The sequence below is a fragment of the Rana temporaria genome, chromosome 3, assembly GCF_905171775.1.
Source record: "Rana temporaria chromosome 3, aRanTem1.1, whole genome shotgun sequence".
Classification (NCBI taxonomy): domain Eukaryota; kingdom Metazoa; phylum Chordata; class Amphibia; order Anura; family Ranidae; genus Rana; species Rana temporaria.
In genome coordinates, this window is record NC_053491.1 from 312,819,380 (window position 1) to 312,836,934 (window position 17,555).

At 44.5% G+C, this 17,555-nt stretch overlaps 1 protein-coding gene across 1 annotated transcript in view; it reads left to right on the forward strand.

Annotated features, from left to right (window-relative positions):
* WDR55 (WD repeat domain 55) overlaps positions 1–17,555 on the forward strand; it is a 34,589-nt gene that overhangs the window by 15,067 nt on the left and 1,967 nt on the right. Inside the window, exons 5-8 of the mRNA XM_040344824.1 lie at positions 520–607; positions 2,530–2,709; positions 7,931–8,030; positions 15,768–15,937. Of these exons, the coding sequence (XP_040200758.1) occupies positions 520–607; positions 2,530–2,709; positions 7,931–8,030; positions 15,768–15,937 (538 nt within the window). The remainder of the gene's footprint in view (positions 1–519; positions 608–2,529; positions 2,710–7,930; positions 8,031–15,767; positions 15,938–17,555) is intronic.

The following is a 17,555-nucleotide window of genomic DNA, read 5'->3' on the forward strand; positions in this document are numbered from 1 at the left end:
TCGGTCAAAAGCGATCGTGTGTGGGCGCCATCGGTTAAAAAAAAAGGCAACTTGTTTTAAAATGAACCGATGGATTCCTAACCCATAGGACAAAACCGATCGTTAGTAGGCACAACCATCGGTTAAAAATCCATGCATGCTCAGAATCAAGTCGACGCATGCTTAGAAGCATTGAGCTTCGTTTTTTTCAGCACGTCGTTGTGTTTTACGTCACCGAGTTCTGACACGATCGTTTTTTTAACCTATGGTGTGTAGTTGCGACGGACCATCAGTCAGCTTCATCGGTTAACCGATGAAAACGGTCCATCGGTCCGTTCTCATCGGATGGACTGATCGTGTGTACGCAGCATTAGAGGTAGGACCTTCAAGACAGAGAGAACTGAAAATATCACACAGCACACTTTGCTTTTAAATGGCTCATCAACCAGAACACACACCATTCTGAGCCCTGTGCACATGGCCTTTGATCATTTTATATACTGTTTCTAAACTTACCTGAACTTATTTTCTTTTTTTCAGAGCTTTTTACTGTTTCCAAAGACAAGTCTATTCATATTCTAAATGTGGAAGAGGGAAAACTAGTGAAGCGCATTACTAAAGCTCATGAGTAAGAACATTTCTGGGGATTTTAATAATGTATGAAACTTAAAGTAAATGCTCTTGCCCGTATCATTCATTCTTAGTTTTACATTTTATAGAGTTTAGCCTTATTGTATCTCAAAAAATTACTAAAAAACCTTATCTGAGCAAATGTTGGGCTGAGACCAGTAGAGATTTGTTAAAGCTGAATCCCAGGCAGATTTAAAAACACATTAATTTAGCACTGTATTCTTCTACAGGGTACAGGGAAGGATAGCGATGCAGGGGAAGAGATCCGTAGTAGGGGAATAGAAAAAGAAAGGGGGGGGAAAAAAGAGCGCAGGGGAAGTCATTAAAGCCTTTTTAATGCAAGCAGTATGTGTACAGGAATATTACTTTTTATTGGCCCCCTGCTGTCTACTGTCTAGCAGAGCCAAGACTGGGAGAAGATGCAGTAGTACAAGCAACCAATCAGTTGTGCTGAAGTGCTCATGTTCTAACAAAGGACATGCTGCCAGGGGGAGAGGGTAGAGTGAGAGAGAGATGATGCTCCTATTTTCCATTTTTACAGTCTAGGAAAGGGGAAACATGCCGACATAACACAGAGAGGCAAGCACAGTATTCACAAAGCACTTGCTCCCAACGTTGCGCCGGCGTAACGTAAAATCCTAGGCGTAAGCCGGCCTAATTCAAAGTAGGTGGAAGTGGGCGTGATCCATTTAAATGAAGCGTGACCCCATGCAAATGATAGGCCGAACGAACGGCGCATGCGCCGTCCCGTGGACGTATCCCAGTACGCATGCTCAGAATCACATCGAATATACTTCATAAGAAACGACGGCTCAATGCCTACGACGTGAACGTAACCTACGCCCAGCCGGCTGGTCCATACCTTTGCATGAGTTGCGCCTCATAGATGGGGAATAACTATACGCCAGACGTAAGCCTTAAGCAAACCGCGTATATTATGCGTTGGGCGCACGTACGTTCGTGAATCGCCGTATCTCCCTCATTTGCAATGAGGCAGCCAGCTTAAATATGCGCCCAAGATACGCCAGCGTAGGAAAGTTACGTCGGTCGGAGGAAGCCTATTTTCAGGCGTATCTAGTTCTATGGGCACGGCGTATAGATACGACGGCGCACATTTACACTTATGCGGCGTATCTGTAAATACGTCTCACTCCTAATTTGCATACCCGACGCTGGTTTACGACGCAAACCCCCCCCCCCCCCCCCCGAACTCCCCCCACCTGCCGGATCTAAGGGCTATCTATGAATCAGTTGCATAGATACTCTGAGAGATACGACAGAGTATCTGAGATACTCCGTCGTATCTCTTTTGTGAATCTGGGCCAAGGTGTCTAAAACATCAATGGGATTGATTTCCAACTCAAAGTGTTCAAGAGTTAGAATAGATGGAGATTTTTGAGGGAAAACTGGGCACTAAAAAGAAGGAATGGAAAAGAGATCTGTAGAGATAGATGATGGTAACTGACTACACTCGGACATGGATGGAGCAACATTCGGTATCGTATCGTTTGAGTGATTTGAACCAAGAGATCTGTGGTATCTATGGTACTAGAAACGTTAGAGGCCCCGGCATGATGAGAGTGAAGTTGTGAAGGAAGGGGCACCGTAGACTGAGGCTGACTTGGTCTAGTGATGAGATCAGATGCAAATTTTTTTTTGCTACAGATGATCTATTATAGAATTGATTAAGGGCAGTCATTAAATCATTATTTTTATTATTAGTATTATTATTACTACTATTCTTGAGGTTTTTATCTTTGTTACCATTTTGTTTTTTGTTCTTATGGTTCTGAGAACCCCAGATATTGTCTTTCCAACCTCTGTTGGAAAGACAACAATTTTTTAGTTCCATTTTTTTTTAACTGAGATGTATGAGAACTGTAAAATCGACATGTCTGAAACAATCTCTCATACATACAGCTGCGCCCTGAACAGCCTTCTTGTGATTGATGAAAACCTCTTTGCCACCGGTGATGAGAGCGGGATGCTGAAAGTGTGGGACCTCCGGAGAGGTACATCTTTTATGGAGATGAAAAATCATGAAGAATACATCAGTGACATGGTCATTGACCAAAATAAAAAGCTGTTACTTACTGCAAGGTACTTTAACTATGTAATTTTCATGTCATGCAGACAGTATTGTTTTTCTCTTTAGGTTGCCTTCATATAGACCGCAATATAGAAAAGAATACCCCCCCCCCTTTTTTAAATAATCACATTTTGTTGCTCTTCAGCCTGACATGAAGACACACACAGGTTTTGTTTTATCAAGCTGTGTTTACTAGTGCAACTTATAACATCCAAGTGAAAGCTATAACACCAACATATAAGAAAAAAATCAAAAACAGAATCCCTGAGTTGGAAAAGGGATCAACCAATTGTGTAAATTTTCTGTTGGACCATCTTTTGCTTTAATTACAGCCTTTAGTCTGTTGGCATATGTCTCTGCTAACTTTGCACACTCTTCTTTGCAGAACTGCTCAAGTCCAGTTACATTTGATGGTGACCATTTGTAGACTGCACTCTTATAGCCAGATTCAGAGAGGTTTATAGATACGCCGTCGTAAATTTAAGTGTATTCTCAAATTGAGATACACTTAAATCTAGCTAAGATGGGCGTGGGCGCCGTCGTATCTTAGCTGTCTATTTAGGCCGTCCGCTAGCGGCGTGTACGCTGATTTACGCCTAGAATGCGTAAATCTGCGAGATACGCCTATTCACGAACGTACGCCGTTTACTTAAGGCATTTTCAGGCGTAAAGTTAATCCACCAAAAAGCTGACCCAGCCAATGTTAAAACGGGGGTTCACCCTAAAAAAAAAAAAAAATCTTGGTCTACCATGCCATCCAGCATACTAGCGTCGGCTACAGTATGCCTTTTTTTTTTTTTTTTGCGCTGTACTTACAGTTTAATCCTTTAGTTTCGTTTCAGACTCCTGCGGGGAACATGACTGATGGCCGGCTATGGCGTGTTCCGAAAATAGCCGAAATAGGACTCGGATCTATACGGCGCCTGCGCAGTCAGCTCCTAGTCTGTGCGCAGGCGCCGTATAGCGCCGCTATTTTCGGAACGCGTGACACGCCATAGCCGGCCGTCAATCATGTTCCCCTCTTCATAGGAACGCCTACTCCCCGCGGGAGTCTGAAACGAAACTAAAGGATTAAACTGTAAGTACAGCGCAAAAAAATAAAATAAAGGCATACTGTAGCTGACGCTAGTATGCTGGATGGCATGGTACATAGTTGTTTTTTAGGGTGAACCTCCGCTTTAAGTATGGACGTCGGTCCCGCGTTGAATTTTTTTATTTTTACGTCGTTTGCGTAAGTCGTCCGTGAATGGGGCTGGGCGTAATTTATGTTCACGTCGAAACCAATGAGTCTTTGCGGCGTAATTTGGAGCATGCGCACTGGTATACATCCACGGATGGCGCATGCGCCGTTCGATAAAAACTTCATTTACGTGGGGTCATGCTTTATTTACATAAAACACGCCCACCTCTTCACAATTTAAATTAGGCGCGCTTACACCGGGACATTTACGATACGCCGCCGTAACTTAGGACGCAAGTGCTTTGTGAATACAGCACTTGCCTCTCTAACTTACGGCGGCGTAGCGTATATGAGATACACTACGCCTGCCTAACGTTAGGCGTGTCTTTTTGAATCCAGCTAATAAAGTCATTCCACAGTTTTTCAATGGAGTTTAAGTCTGGGCTCTGACTAGGCCATGCAAGGACATTTGCCTTTTTCTCCTTCAACCACTGTGTGGTAATTTTTGTTGTGTGCTTTGGGTCATTGTCATGTTGGAAGGTAAACCTTGCTTACATTGACAACTTTCTGGCAGACTACAACACATTTTTCTCAAGAATTTTATGGTAATTCCCCATCCATTTTTCTTCTATCCTGACAAGTGCTCCAGTCCCTGCTGCAGAGACACACCACAAAAACAGAATATTACCATCTCCATGCTTTACTGTAGGAATGGTGTTATTTGCATGGTGAGCTGTTATGGATTTCTACCAGATATATCATTTGGTGTTGAGGTCAAATAATTCAATTTTAGTCTCTGACCTCCTTAACCATTTGCCTACCATATAACTTACATATACGGCAAGGCAGCTCTCCTGCGCAGGATTATGTACCTAGTACGTGATCCTGCACTTTCAGTGACCTGCTCCCGTTGTGATTATACACAGCGGGAGCTGACCTGCAGGTACCGCTGACTCAACCCCTTCCCAGCCAGTGTCATTAGTACTGTACAGTGAGAGGGCATATTTTTTATATTTTAGCACTGATTACTGTATTAGTGTCACTGGTTCCCTAAAAGTGTCGGTGTCTAATTTGTCCACCACAATATTGTAGTCCTACTACAAGTCGCTGATCGCAGCCATTACTAGTAATAAAAAAATTAATAATTTCATAAATATATCCCATAGTTTGTAGACGCTATAGCTTTTGCGCAAACCAATTAATATACGCTTATCTGGATTTTTCTTACCAAAAATATGTAGCAGAATACATATTGGCCTAAATTTATGAAGACATTTGATTTTGCAAAAAAATATTTATTGAATGTGTTTTATAGCAGGAAGTTTCCTTTTCAAAATTGTCAGACTTTTTTATTTATAGCGCAAAAAATAAAAAACACGGTGATGATCAAATACCACCAAAAGGAAGAGCTATATGTGGGGGGGGGGGGGGGGGGCATACATTTTGTTTGGGTACAGCATTGCACGGCCACGCAATTGTCAGGTAAAGTAACGCAGTGCTGTATCGCAAAAATGGCCTGGTTATATCTTCAAGAGGTCAAGTGGTTAAACAAACCTTGAAGGTCCTGAGGCCTCATGGAAAAAGGGGTTATGTTTAGATGAGATTGAAATCTTTGCCTCATACCCTGATGTACCGGGTATTTATTTCTTGCTCCTGGCAGCTTATGACAGCAGCAGCGGACTAAGGCCCCTTTCACATTGAGGAGTTTTTCAGGCGGTACAGCGCTAAAAATAGCGCTGCTATCCCGCCTGAAAAACTCCTTTACTGCAGACTCAATGTGAAAGCCCGAGGGCTTTCACACTGAGGCGATGTGCTGGCGGGAGACAAAAAAATCTCCTGTCAGCAGCATCTTTGGAGCGGTGAGAGGAGCGGCACGTATACCGCTCCTTCCCATTGAAAACAATGGGAAACCGCGGCAATACCGCCCGCTATGCGCCTCTATAGAGGCGCATTGCGGGCGGTATTAACCCTTTATTGGCCGCTAGCAGGGGTTAATACCGCACTGCTAGCGGCTGATTCCTGCGGCAATCCCCGCGGTATAGCGCTGCTATTTTTAGCGGCGTTATACTGCCACCGTGGCTCCCGCCCCAGTCTGAAAGGGGCTTAAAGAAAAGCTCAGTGTGTGCAGTAGGGGAGGGTAGCAGTTAAATCGAATTGTTCACTTTAAGGCCTGTGTCACAGTTACAATCTACTGTAAGACAATTAAAAAAAAAAGCTTAAAGTTTTTAAAAGTTAAAACTTGTACAGGACTCTGCACACTCCCACTGCACCACCATATAGCAGCGTTGAGACTTGGTGAGTAAGTGGCTACTGAGACACCAACCTGTGAATTTTGAGGGGAAACGGAGGGAGCGGCGTATCTGGACTATTTATTAAAGTGGTATTGAACTTGGCAAAACATTTTTTTTTTAAATGGTCACCCTGCAGGTTGATTCCATGATGTGCTAGTATGAACAGTATACTAGCACATTATAACAGACTTGCCTCTCCTACGGCAATGTATTGAAGGAAAAATAAAACATGGACCAACAGTGGAGTTGTTATTTTACCAATTAAAAAATTTTAATGATATAAACACCAGTTTACGCAATTAGCATTTGTTGCACCAACAGCAGGAGGTCAAACCCCCTCACATTGCACTAACACCTGTGGAACAAAAATCAGGAGTAAAAGTACACAGGGATTGTATTTTACAAGTCATCAGCACATGTCATTTAATTCTGAAGGCATTCAAACCTTTGAGGGTTGCACTCTGCAGAAGGTGTAACACATCAGCACAAATCTTTTTAATTATATGAAAAGATTTTCACATATATTCAATTAATTTATTTCACAGCTCCATACAGCCACTTCCTAGCACCTGTCACTTTATTCACCTCAAGCAGTTTAATTATTACCTAGATAAGTTTCTTTGAGGCCCTGTACACACGAGCGGATATCCGATGAAAACGGTCCACCGGACCGTTTCCAGCGGACATTTCTGCTCCGGATTTTGATCTGATGGGCTGTACACACCATCAGATCAAAATCCCCGCGGAAAACATACGCGGTGACTTGGCCACGCCGTCGCCTCGACGATAACGCGGCGACGTGCGCGACCCTGGAAGGTAAATACTTCCACGCATGCGTCGAATCACTTCGACGCATGCGAGGGATGGGGATCGCTTGGACTTATCCGGTGAGTCTGTACAGACGACCGGATAAGTCCGACGGACAGGTTTCCAGCGGATAGATTTCTTAGCATGCTAAGAAATTTTTATCCGCTTGAAAAACGGTCGGCTGGACAAATGTCCGCCGAAAAATGTCCGCTAGACCGTACACACGACCGGAATTTGTCTGCTGGAACTGATCCGCGGATAAATCCCAACGGACAGATCCGGTCGTGTGTACGGGGCCTAAGAGGAACAGCACCACACCTACACCCTTCCCAACCAACAGTGGAGTTGTTCCCCACAACAACCGATGTGGATTTATCAGTCAAATAATAAAAAAATGTAGTTGCTGTGAATAACAACTCCACGTTGGCTTCAGTTTGTATTCATCAGCCACAATCTGAAGAAAATCATAATATTGTGATCAGCATAAGTTTTGATTTTCTTCTAAATTTAATGAATAAGTGGTTGGGGGGCGGTGGAGTGGTGTGTGGTCTGGGCGTGGGTGGGGGGGGGTGGCTAGGGAGGCCGGTATGGATGTGGGTATGTGAGTTGGTGTGTGTGTAGGTGGCGAAAGGCCTGTTAGGTTTCTGACTGTTTTTTTCCACTGGATGTCGTGTATTTCCGACAGGGGGCCATGTTGGGTTCAAGTGGGCCATCCTGTAACAATTGGTCCCTCCGTTGAGGGACCGGGGTACTTATTAATAAGGAGGGGATAAGGTTTGGGGGTATGGAAAGCTTGCTTTCTGTCATTTCTATGCAAATATTGTACCAATTATTGTGCCTTTATCCTTTCTGGCTGTTACTGTTGAAAAACCAATAAAAATTATTTAAAAAAAAAAAAAAAATTTAATGAATAAGTAGATATGCTTTTATTTTTTTTATTTATTTTTTTTGTAGTGGAGATGGAACCATGGGTGTGTTCAACATTAAGAGACGAAGGTTTGACTTACTGTCTGAATTCCAGAATGGAGACTTGACATCTATTTCCATTATGAAGGTTGGTACAGTCATGTGATATAAAGGACAACCTGCTCTAAAATGCAGGTGGACCTTTTTTTTTTTTTTTACAAGACAAGATGCAGTAGCCCATAGCATTATTCTCTCATGAAAATCCCAAATCTATTTTACATTATGTTTGTCTCACTGTATACAGTTTTGTCAAGCAAACCATTTTTTTGTGAAACTGTTCCAAAGTTTCCTACATGCTGATCCTGCCAGTAACAGCACTTCATTATGCAGGCTCACAATGCTAAACCACTGCCTAACCGGTAGTAGCAGCATTGTCAGCCTGCCATGTGTGTTCCTTCAGTTTGCCATTGGGCTGCTTATCTGATTCCTGCCTTGCCGCTAATTGCAAGGCAAAGTTGTCAGCCTGAAACAGGAGGTGCTGTTAGGCCTTGAACACACGATAGGTTAACCAGAGGACAATGGTCTGAAGGACCGTTTTCATCAGTCCAAACCGATCGTGTGTGGGCCCCATAGGTTATTTAACCTTAGGTTAAAAAAATGAGAACTTGCTTTAAAATTTAACCTATGGATTGGTAACCGATAGGTCAAAACCGATCGTTGGTATGAAAAACCATCGGTTAAAAACCTACGCATGCTCAGAATCAAGTCGACGCATGCTTGGAAGCATTGAACCTCGTTTTTTTCAGCACGTCGTTGTGTTTTACGTCACCGCATTCTGACCCGATCGGTTTTTTAACTGATGGTCTGTATGCACGACGGACCATCAGTCAGCTTCATAGGTTAACCTAAGACAAAGGTCCTTCAGACCGTTGTCCTCTGGTTAACCTATCGTGTGTACAAGGCATGGGTGTAGGAACCCTTACAAATCTGGGGGGGACAGCATTTTTACTCGCCAGGTATATTCGTATCTCAAGCCAATAGATTAAGGGCTCTTTCACACGTCCGTTCAGTTTTTCAGATCAGTTTTTTTTTCATCAATTGATCCGTTTTTCATCAGTTTTTGCATCAGTTTTTCCATCCGTTTTTGCATCAGTTTTTCCATCCGTTTTTTTTTTTGTTTTTTTGGGGCTTTTTACATAGAAAAACGGATGTTAGCGGAACGGATGATAAACGGATCATCCGTTAACGTCCGTTTTTCGTCCGTTCTGTTTTTTAGACGGAAGAAAAATAGGGTTTTCTTCCGTCCAAAAAAACGGAACTGAACGCAGACGGATGCTAACGGACGTTAGCGGATGCTCATCCGCTAACGGACGCTAGCCCATAGGGAAGCATTGCGGTCCGTTAACGGACGTCCAAAAAACGGACGAACGGAATGGACGCGTGAAAGAGCCCTTAAGCAATCCAGAGAGGGTAATGCGAAGAGCAATATGCAGCAATAAAAAAATAAACCATCATAGCATTAGTAAAACACATGGCATCAGTAAAAATCAACCGGTATAGCATTAGTAAAAATCAACCCACATTGCATTAGTAAAAATCAACCCACATGGCATCAGTAAAAATCAACCCACATGGCATCAGTAAAAATTAACCCACATGGCATCAGTAAAAATTAACCCACATGGCATCAGTAAAAATTAACCCACTTGGCATCAGTAAAAATCAACCCACATGGCATCAGTAAAAACCAACCCACATGGCATCAGTAAAAATTAACCCACATGGCATTACTAAAAATCAACCCACATGGCATCAGTAAAAATTAACCCACATGGCATCAGTAAAAATTAACCCACATGGCATTAGCAAAAATCAACCCACATGGCATTACTAAAAATCAACCTACATGGCATAAGTAAAAACCAACCCACATGGCATCAGTAAAAATCAACCCACATGGCATCAGTAAAAATCAACCCACATGGCATCAGTAAAAATTAACCCACGTGGCATTACTAAAAATCAACCCACATGGCATCAGTAAAAATTAACCCACATGGCATTACTAAAAATCAACCCACATGGCATAAGTAAAAATGGTGGCACAGTGGCGACAATTGATGGGCACAGTGGCTGCGTTTGATGGGCACAGTGGCTGTGTGTGATTGGCACAGTGGATGCGTTTGGGCACAGTGGCGACAATTGATGGGCACAGTGGCTGCTTTTGATGGGCACAGTGGCTGCATGTGATGGCACAGTGACTGCGTTTGGTGGCACAGTGAGGCTGCAATTAATGTTTTTTTTCTTTAGTCAGAGAAGGCAAGCTCAAAATAACAAACATTTTTTTAAACTGCTATTTTTTATTAAAAAAATTAACCCACATGGCATCAGTAAAAATGGTGGCACAGTGGCTGCATGTGATGGGCACAGTGGCGACAATTGATGGGCACAGTGGCTACGTTTGATGGGCACAGTGGCTGCATGTGATGGCACAGTGGCTGCGTGTGATGAGCACAGTGGCGACAATTGATGGGCACAGTGGCTGCGTTTGATGGGCACAGTGGCTGCATGTGATGGCACAGTGGCTGCGTGTGATGAGCACAGTGGCGACAATTGACGGGCACAGTGGCTACGTTTGATGGGCACAGTGGCTGCGTGTGATGAGCACAGTGGCGACAATTGATGGGCACAGTGGCTACGTTTGATGGGCACAGTGGCTGTGTGTGATGAGCACAGTGGCGACAATTGATGGGCACAGTGGCTACGTTTGATGGGCACAGTGGCTGCATGTAATGGCACAGTGGCTGCGTGTGATGGTACAGTGGCTGCGTTTGATGGGCACAGTGGCTGCATGTGATGGCACAGTGGCTGCGTGTGATGAGCACAGTGGCGACAATTGATGGGCACAGTGGCTACATTTGATGGGCACAGTGGCTGCGTGTGATGGGCACAGTGGCGACAATTGATGGGCACAGTGGCTACGTTTGATGGGCACAGTGGCTGCGTGTGATGAGCACAGTGGCGACAATTGATGGGCACAGTGGCTACGTTTGATGGGCACAGTGGCTGCATGTGATGGCACAGTGGCTGCGTGTGATGAGCACAGTGGCGACAATTGATGGGCACAGTGGCTGCATGTGATGGCACAGTGGCTGCGTGTGATGGCACAGTGGCTGCGTGTGATGAGCACAGTGGCGACAATTGATGGGCACAGTGGCTACGTTTGATGGGCACAGTGGCAGCATGTGATGGCACAGTGGCTGCGTGTGATGAGCACAGTGGCGACAATTGATGGGCACAGTGGCTGCATGTGATGGCACAGTGGCTGCGTGTGATGGCACAGTGGCTGCGTGTGATGAGCACAGTGGCGACAATTGATGGGCACAGTGGCTACGTTTGATGGGCACAGTGGCTGCATGTGATGGCACAGTGACTGCGTTTGGTGGCACAGTGAGGCTGCAATTAATGTTTTTTTTTTTTCTTTAGTCAGAGAAGGCAAGCTCAAAATAACAAACATTTTTTTAAACTGCTATTTTTTATTTAAAAAATTATGGTCACCTCAGGCTAAGGTGACCATAATTTTTTAAATATAGCAGTTTAAAAAAATGTTTGTTATTTTGAGCTTGCCTTCTCTGACTAAAGAAAAAAAAAAAACATTGAGGTCCTCAGCTCAGTCCAACACCCCCCCTCCCCAATACTTTCTTACTTTTAATGAAGGTTCTGTCTTCTTGCAGACAGTTTTTACTGTAATCAGTATTAGTACGGCAGGCCAGGCCAGGCCCAGGCGCAGCAGCAGGCTCCTCGTGACCGTGAGTCACAACTTGTACTCTGACTGGCGCCGACAGTCACTCTCGCTCCCTCCTCCCTCTCTCACCTCCTGCCGCCGGCGTGACGTCACGCGGCGCACGGCGGTGGAAATGGAATGAACCAAATCATCCTCCATGGGGGGGGGGGCAAGGAGACGCACAGGAGGAAAGGGAGCCAGCCAGGAGCGCACGCGGCAGCCAGTGAGTCGGCGCCAGCGGGCACACAGTTTAGTGAGCGCAGTCACATCTGGGGGGGATTTTACCATACATGTCCCCCCCGCATTATTTCCTGGGGGGGATGCGTCCCCCCCGTCCCCCCCGGTTCCTACGCCCGTGGTACAAGGCCTTACTGGCAAGGTCTCCAGGTAAGAAACATTGTAACAGATTCACAAGAAATGATTTTATAAATCTGTATAGAGTGGGTCATCATGGCAAACATACTAAAATAGATTTTGGGTTTATCTACACATTTAAGTCCAGGATGCAACAGAAAATGGGCGGTGGCTTTCAGGACTGCCTTTCTGATCCATATTGTTTCCTGTTGATAGTGTAGAGCAGGGGTAGTGAATTAAAATTCACGGGGGTCCGGACGGAAAAAAATTCTTCCAGCGGAGGTCCGAATGTCATATTGGTGCTATGACGCCACATGATATCCTCCACTTCACAGCGCCCCCCCACCACACATCTTTAAGACCCACACACCACCGAAATCGACATAAAAATCTCAAAATACATTTCTTTCATTTTTATGCAGCACAGATCAGCATAGAAACAGAATGCATTTTGTACCACACTGCTCAGCACGCAGGGGCGCTGTTTCAATGTGAACAGGACACATAGAAAACAGACCTGTGTTTTGCCAGTGCAGAAATCATAGAACCCCTTTTACATCAGTGTCCTCAGCCCCCCCCCCCTTACATCACATCCCCCTGCCTCATCACAAACCCCCCATTACAGACTGACCCCCCCAAATCACAGATCCCCCATCCCAGACTGACCCCCCAAATCACAGACCCCCATCACATACCGATCCCCCCCAATCACAGATGGACACCCCCAGCACAGACTGATTCCCCACAATCACAGATGGACCCCCCAATCACAGACTGAACCCCCACAATCACAGATCCCCCTATTACAGGCTGACCCCCCCCCCCCAAATCAGATCCCCCAAATCACAGACCCCCTATTACAGACTGACCCCCAATCACAGATGGACCCCCGCCAATCACAGATGGACCCCCACAATCACAGACCACCCCATCACAGACTGAACCCCCCCCCACAATCACCCCCCCCCCCAAATCAGACTGATCCCCCCAATTACAAACTGAACCCCCCACAATCACAGAACACCCCATCACAGACTGAACCCCCCACAAACACAGATCCCCCCATCACAGACTGACCCCCCAAATCAGACCCCCTATAACAGACTGACCCACCAATCACAGACTGACCCCCCAAATTCACAGACCACCCCATCACAGACTGACCCCCCAATCACAGACCCCACTATCATAGACTGATCCCCCCACAATCACAGACTGAACCCCCCCCCACAATCACAGACCTCCCCAATTACAGACCACCCCATCACAGACTGAACCCCCCCCCCTCAATCACAGATCCCCCCTATCACAGACTGACCCACCAATCACAGACTGACCCCCCAAATCACAGACCTCCTATCACAGACTGACCCCCCAAATCAGACTTAACCCCCCCCCCCAATTACAAACTGAACCCCCCCACCCACAATCACAGAACACCCCATCTTAGACTGAACCCCCCACAATCACAGATCTCCCTATCACAGACTGACCCCCCCCCAAATCAGACCCCCTATCACAGACTGACCCACCAATCAGACGGACCCCCCAAATTCACAGACCCCCCCATCACAGACTGAACAACCCCCTCCCTACAATAACAGACCCCCCCCCATCGCAGACTGACTTCCCCCCATCACAATCCTCTCAATAGCAAACCCCTGTCCTGTCCTGTCCTGCACAGCACAACACTCCCCCTCCCCACAGAAAACCTACCTTATTCACACAGGACATGGAGCGTGGCCTCTCTGGACAATGGGCGGGACCTTTCCCATTAAAAGCGAGTGATTTGTTGCTGGGACCAACCCACTGCCTAGCAACCAATCACCCACTTTCTAACTTAAAAAGTCCCGCCCATTGTCCAGCGCGGTCGTGATTCATGTTTGTGTGAATAAGGCAGACAGGCAGTGTGGGGAGGGGGGAGTGCAGAGACGGCACAGACCTGCTGCGCCTGCCATGCTGTGTATATAGCGGCATCGGCAGGCGGGCGAGCCGGCCACAGAGACACACAGGCGAGGCTGCGGTCCGGGTAGAATGGCCACTGGGGCCGGAACCGGACCGCGGTCCGCCATTTAGTGACGCCCGGTGTAGAGGTAAAGCACCATCATGGTTCACTGCTACTGCAACATGCACTGCTTGTACAGTAAAACCTTGGATTGAGAGTAACTTGGTTTGAGAGTGTTTTGCAAGACAAGCAAACTTTGACTTGATGTACAAGTAGCGTCACAACCGAGTATAAAAGAGAAGAGAGGCGCCTCGAAGTGTATCAATATGGTTACATTTAATGAAGGTACAACATTTAGCAACTTTACGGGGTAAAGCTGTCCACATAGATTGTCCTCCGCACCGCCGGCTCTCACCGCTGTCAGTCTACAATCGTGACCGGGAAGACTATTCTGCAGTAGAGCGATCTGAAAGTGAGGCTTGAAATCTATTTGGACATCTTTACCCCGGATGCCTGCATACTTGGATGCGCCTCTTTTAATCATCAATCATGTGAGTTGCTAAATGTTGTTCCTTCATTAAATGGAACCATATTTCTACACTTAAAGGAACCTCTCTTCTCTTTTATACTCTGTAGCTCCTGCTGGATTTTGCTTCTAATGCCCTTGTGGAGGCTTCCATTTGTGGATGGACATATCTTATGGTGTCACAACCTATCACAATGCTATATTCTTTTTATATGGACTATAAACTGAAGGACCTATGAATAAATGGTTGTGGAACAAATCATCTGAGTTTCCATTATTTCTTATGGGAAAATTTGCTTTGATATACGAGTGCTTTGCTTTACTAGCATGTTTCCTGAATGAATTATGTTCACAATCCAAAGTTTTACTGTACAAACTAATTTGAAGGTTTGAGCATTCACGTGTTTTTTTTTTTGTTTTTGTTTTTTTTAGACATACCTACAATATTTCCTATTAAAACCCTTTTCTAGCCCCCCTTCCTTTTCCTGCGCTATTTTTCAACAATATTTGATATTGTTCATATAAAACAGTATAACCTACCACTCTGCTTAGAGACAAGAATTTCTAGTTTTTCAATCTACAGCAAACTAACAATGTAGCAGCCAACAATGTTCTCCAAGTGTCGTGGAAAGATTCTATATTTAAAAATCAAAGCGGTTGTAAACCCGTTTAAAAAATATAATTTTTTTCTCCTGCAAGGCAAAAGTCATAATGAGCTAATATGCACCGCATATTAGCTCATTATTCAATACTTCCCTCGGAACGAGGTGTGTAAAACTTACCTGGTTCACGCCGAGCGAGAAATCATCTTGCTCCGGCGTGTCTTCCGGGTATCGCCGCTCCATCGCTATGATTGGCAGGAGCGGCGATGATGTCGCGCGTGCGCGCGGGAGATTTAAATTCGGCAAGGTCCGGCGGCTGCCGGTCCTTTAGCCGAGGATCCCCCCTGCGCATGCGCCGCTGCAGTTAGCGGCACAATGCGAGGGGAATATCTCCTAAACCGTGCAGGTTTAGGAGATATTCTTTATACCTACAGGTAAGCCTTATTATAGGCTTACTTTTAGGTAAAAAAAGTGGGTTTACAACCACTTTAAGGGGGTTTTTTTGTTTAGTTTTTTAATTGCACATATTTGTATGCAGTATTTAATATTTGTCCGAATAAAAATTCATTATTTTTGTCTTGTATTAGTTTAAAATGCCAAGCTCAATGCATGTCCTTTAACTCTTTGATGAGATCTAACTGTTTTTTTATAAATGCATTTGTCCTTTGCTTTAGAGGGGCAAAAAAGTGGCCTGTGGATCAAGTGAGGGGACAATCTACCTGTTTAACTGGAATGGCTTTGGAGCAACAAGTGATCGTTTTGCAGTGAAAGCAGAGTCTATTGACTGCATGATCCCTGTTAATGATAATATTGTGTGTACAGGATCCATGGATGGTGTCATCAGGTCAGTGAAACTGTTGAGGATATACTATGGGGTTTATTTACTAAAGGCAAATCTACTTTGCACTGCAAGTGCACTTGGAAGTGCAGTCACTGTAGATCTGAGGGGGACATGCAAGGAAAATAAAAAACAGCATTTTTGCTTGTACATGATTGGATGATCAAATCAGCAGAGCTTCCCCCACGTTTCAGATCTAAAGCGACTGCACCTCCAAGTGCACTTGCCTTTAGTAAATCAACCTCCTATGTCTGGTAAGAAAATTCCCTCTAGAAAGGACAATGTAAAACACAATAGCGGAATGCTAGAAACAAGTATGTAACAGATTTTATATTGTATAATATATACACAAAATCTGACATTTACCGCAGGTGAATCTTCTTAGTTATTGTGTGATTTGGCGTGCATTGTGCCAGAATATTAAATAATGTACAGTGATGTCTTCATGAAAGATAAAAGTAACAATTGTTTTTAGTGAATCGTGGGAACTGAGGCACTGTAATAGAACCACAGGTTAGAAATATAAAATAAATCAAAGTCTAAACTATAAATAAACAATGCAAAATATAAGTGCAGTGCAACCACATATAAAATATAATTTAAATAATATACAATAGCTAAAGTGATGAACAACACACAAAGTGTCAGAGTCCCAAAAATAAGCACTTCACAGACAGTTCATATAGTGACATCCAGTGTGCTCGGGTGACCACCACCTCCAGATAAAATGCCTGCTCACCTTCGGTCTATGACTCCACTACAGAGTCATAAAAGACTTTGTGAATTTCATTCAAGATAGTACTGGAACACTCCTTCTGATATCGTCCCTGAAACATGCCACTCCACTACGTAAATCTCGGTCAACCATGTGACTTATCACTGAATAGAAATGGAGAAACCATAGTGCTCTCTGCTTCAAATGAATTATTAAGACTGACTATAGGGATTAAAAACACCCGCATAGGTATGTGCAAAAAGAGAATAACCTCAGCTCACCACGCTGATAGAAAGGTAAGTAAAGACTTCACAAACAACGGCTCCTCCCACCTGAGTCTCTGTGATGTCATTACTTACCTTTGAATGGAATTCACTAAGCCGATTATGACTCTGTATTCGAGTCATAGACCAGAGGTGAGCAGGCATTTTATCTGGAGGTGGTGGTCGCCGAACACATTGGCTGTCACCGAGGTTAAAAAGCAGTGGAGTGCTTATTTTTATTTTATTTTTGGGACTCTGACACTGTTGGGTGTTGTTCATCACATTAGCTGTTGTATTTTATGTACATTATGTTTTATATGTGATTGTGCTTTACTTATATTTTGCACTGTTGGTTTATGAAGAGAGTTTGGTGGATACACTCTAAAAGGTGTTGCCAGCGTAAATATGCACCCAAGATACGACGGCGTAGGAGACTTACGTTGGTCGTAGGAAGCCAAAATTCAGGCGTATCTTATTACAAGAATAAGGCGCATAGATACGACGGCGCATCCATGGACTTACGCGGCGTATATAAAGATACGTCGGCGTAAGTTTTTGTGAATCCGGCTAAAGGTTTCCATTGCACCAGGAAGCAGAGACTATGGAATAAAAGTATTTATGCAATAAAAATGCATTTGAATTTTTG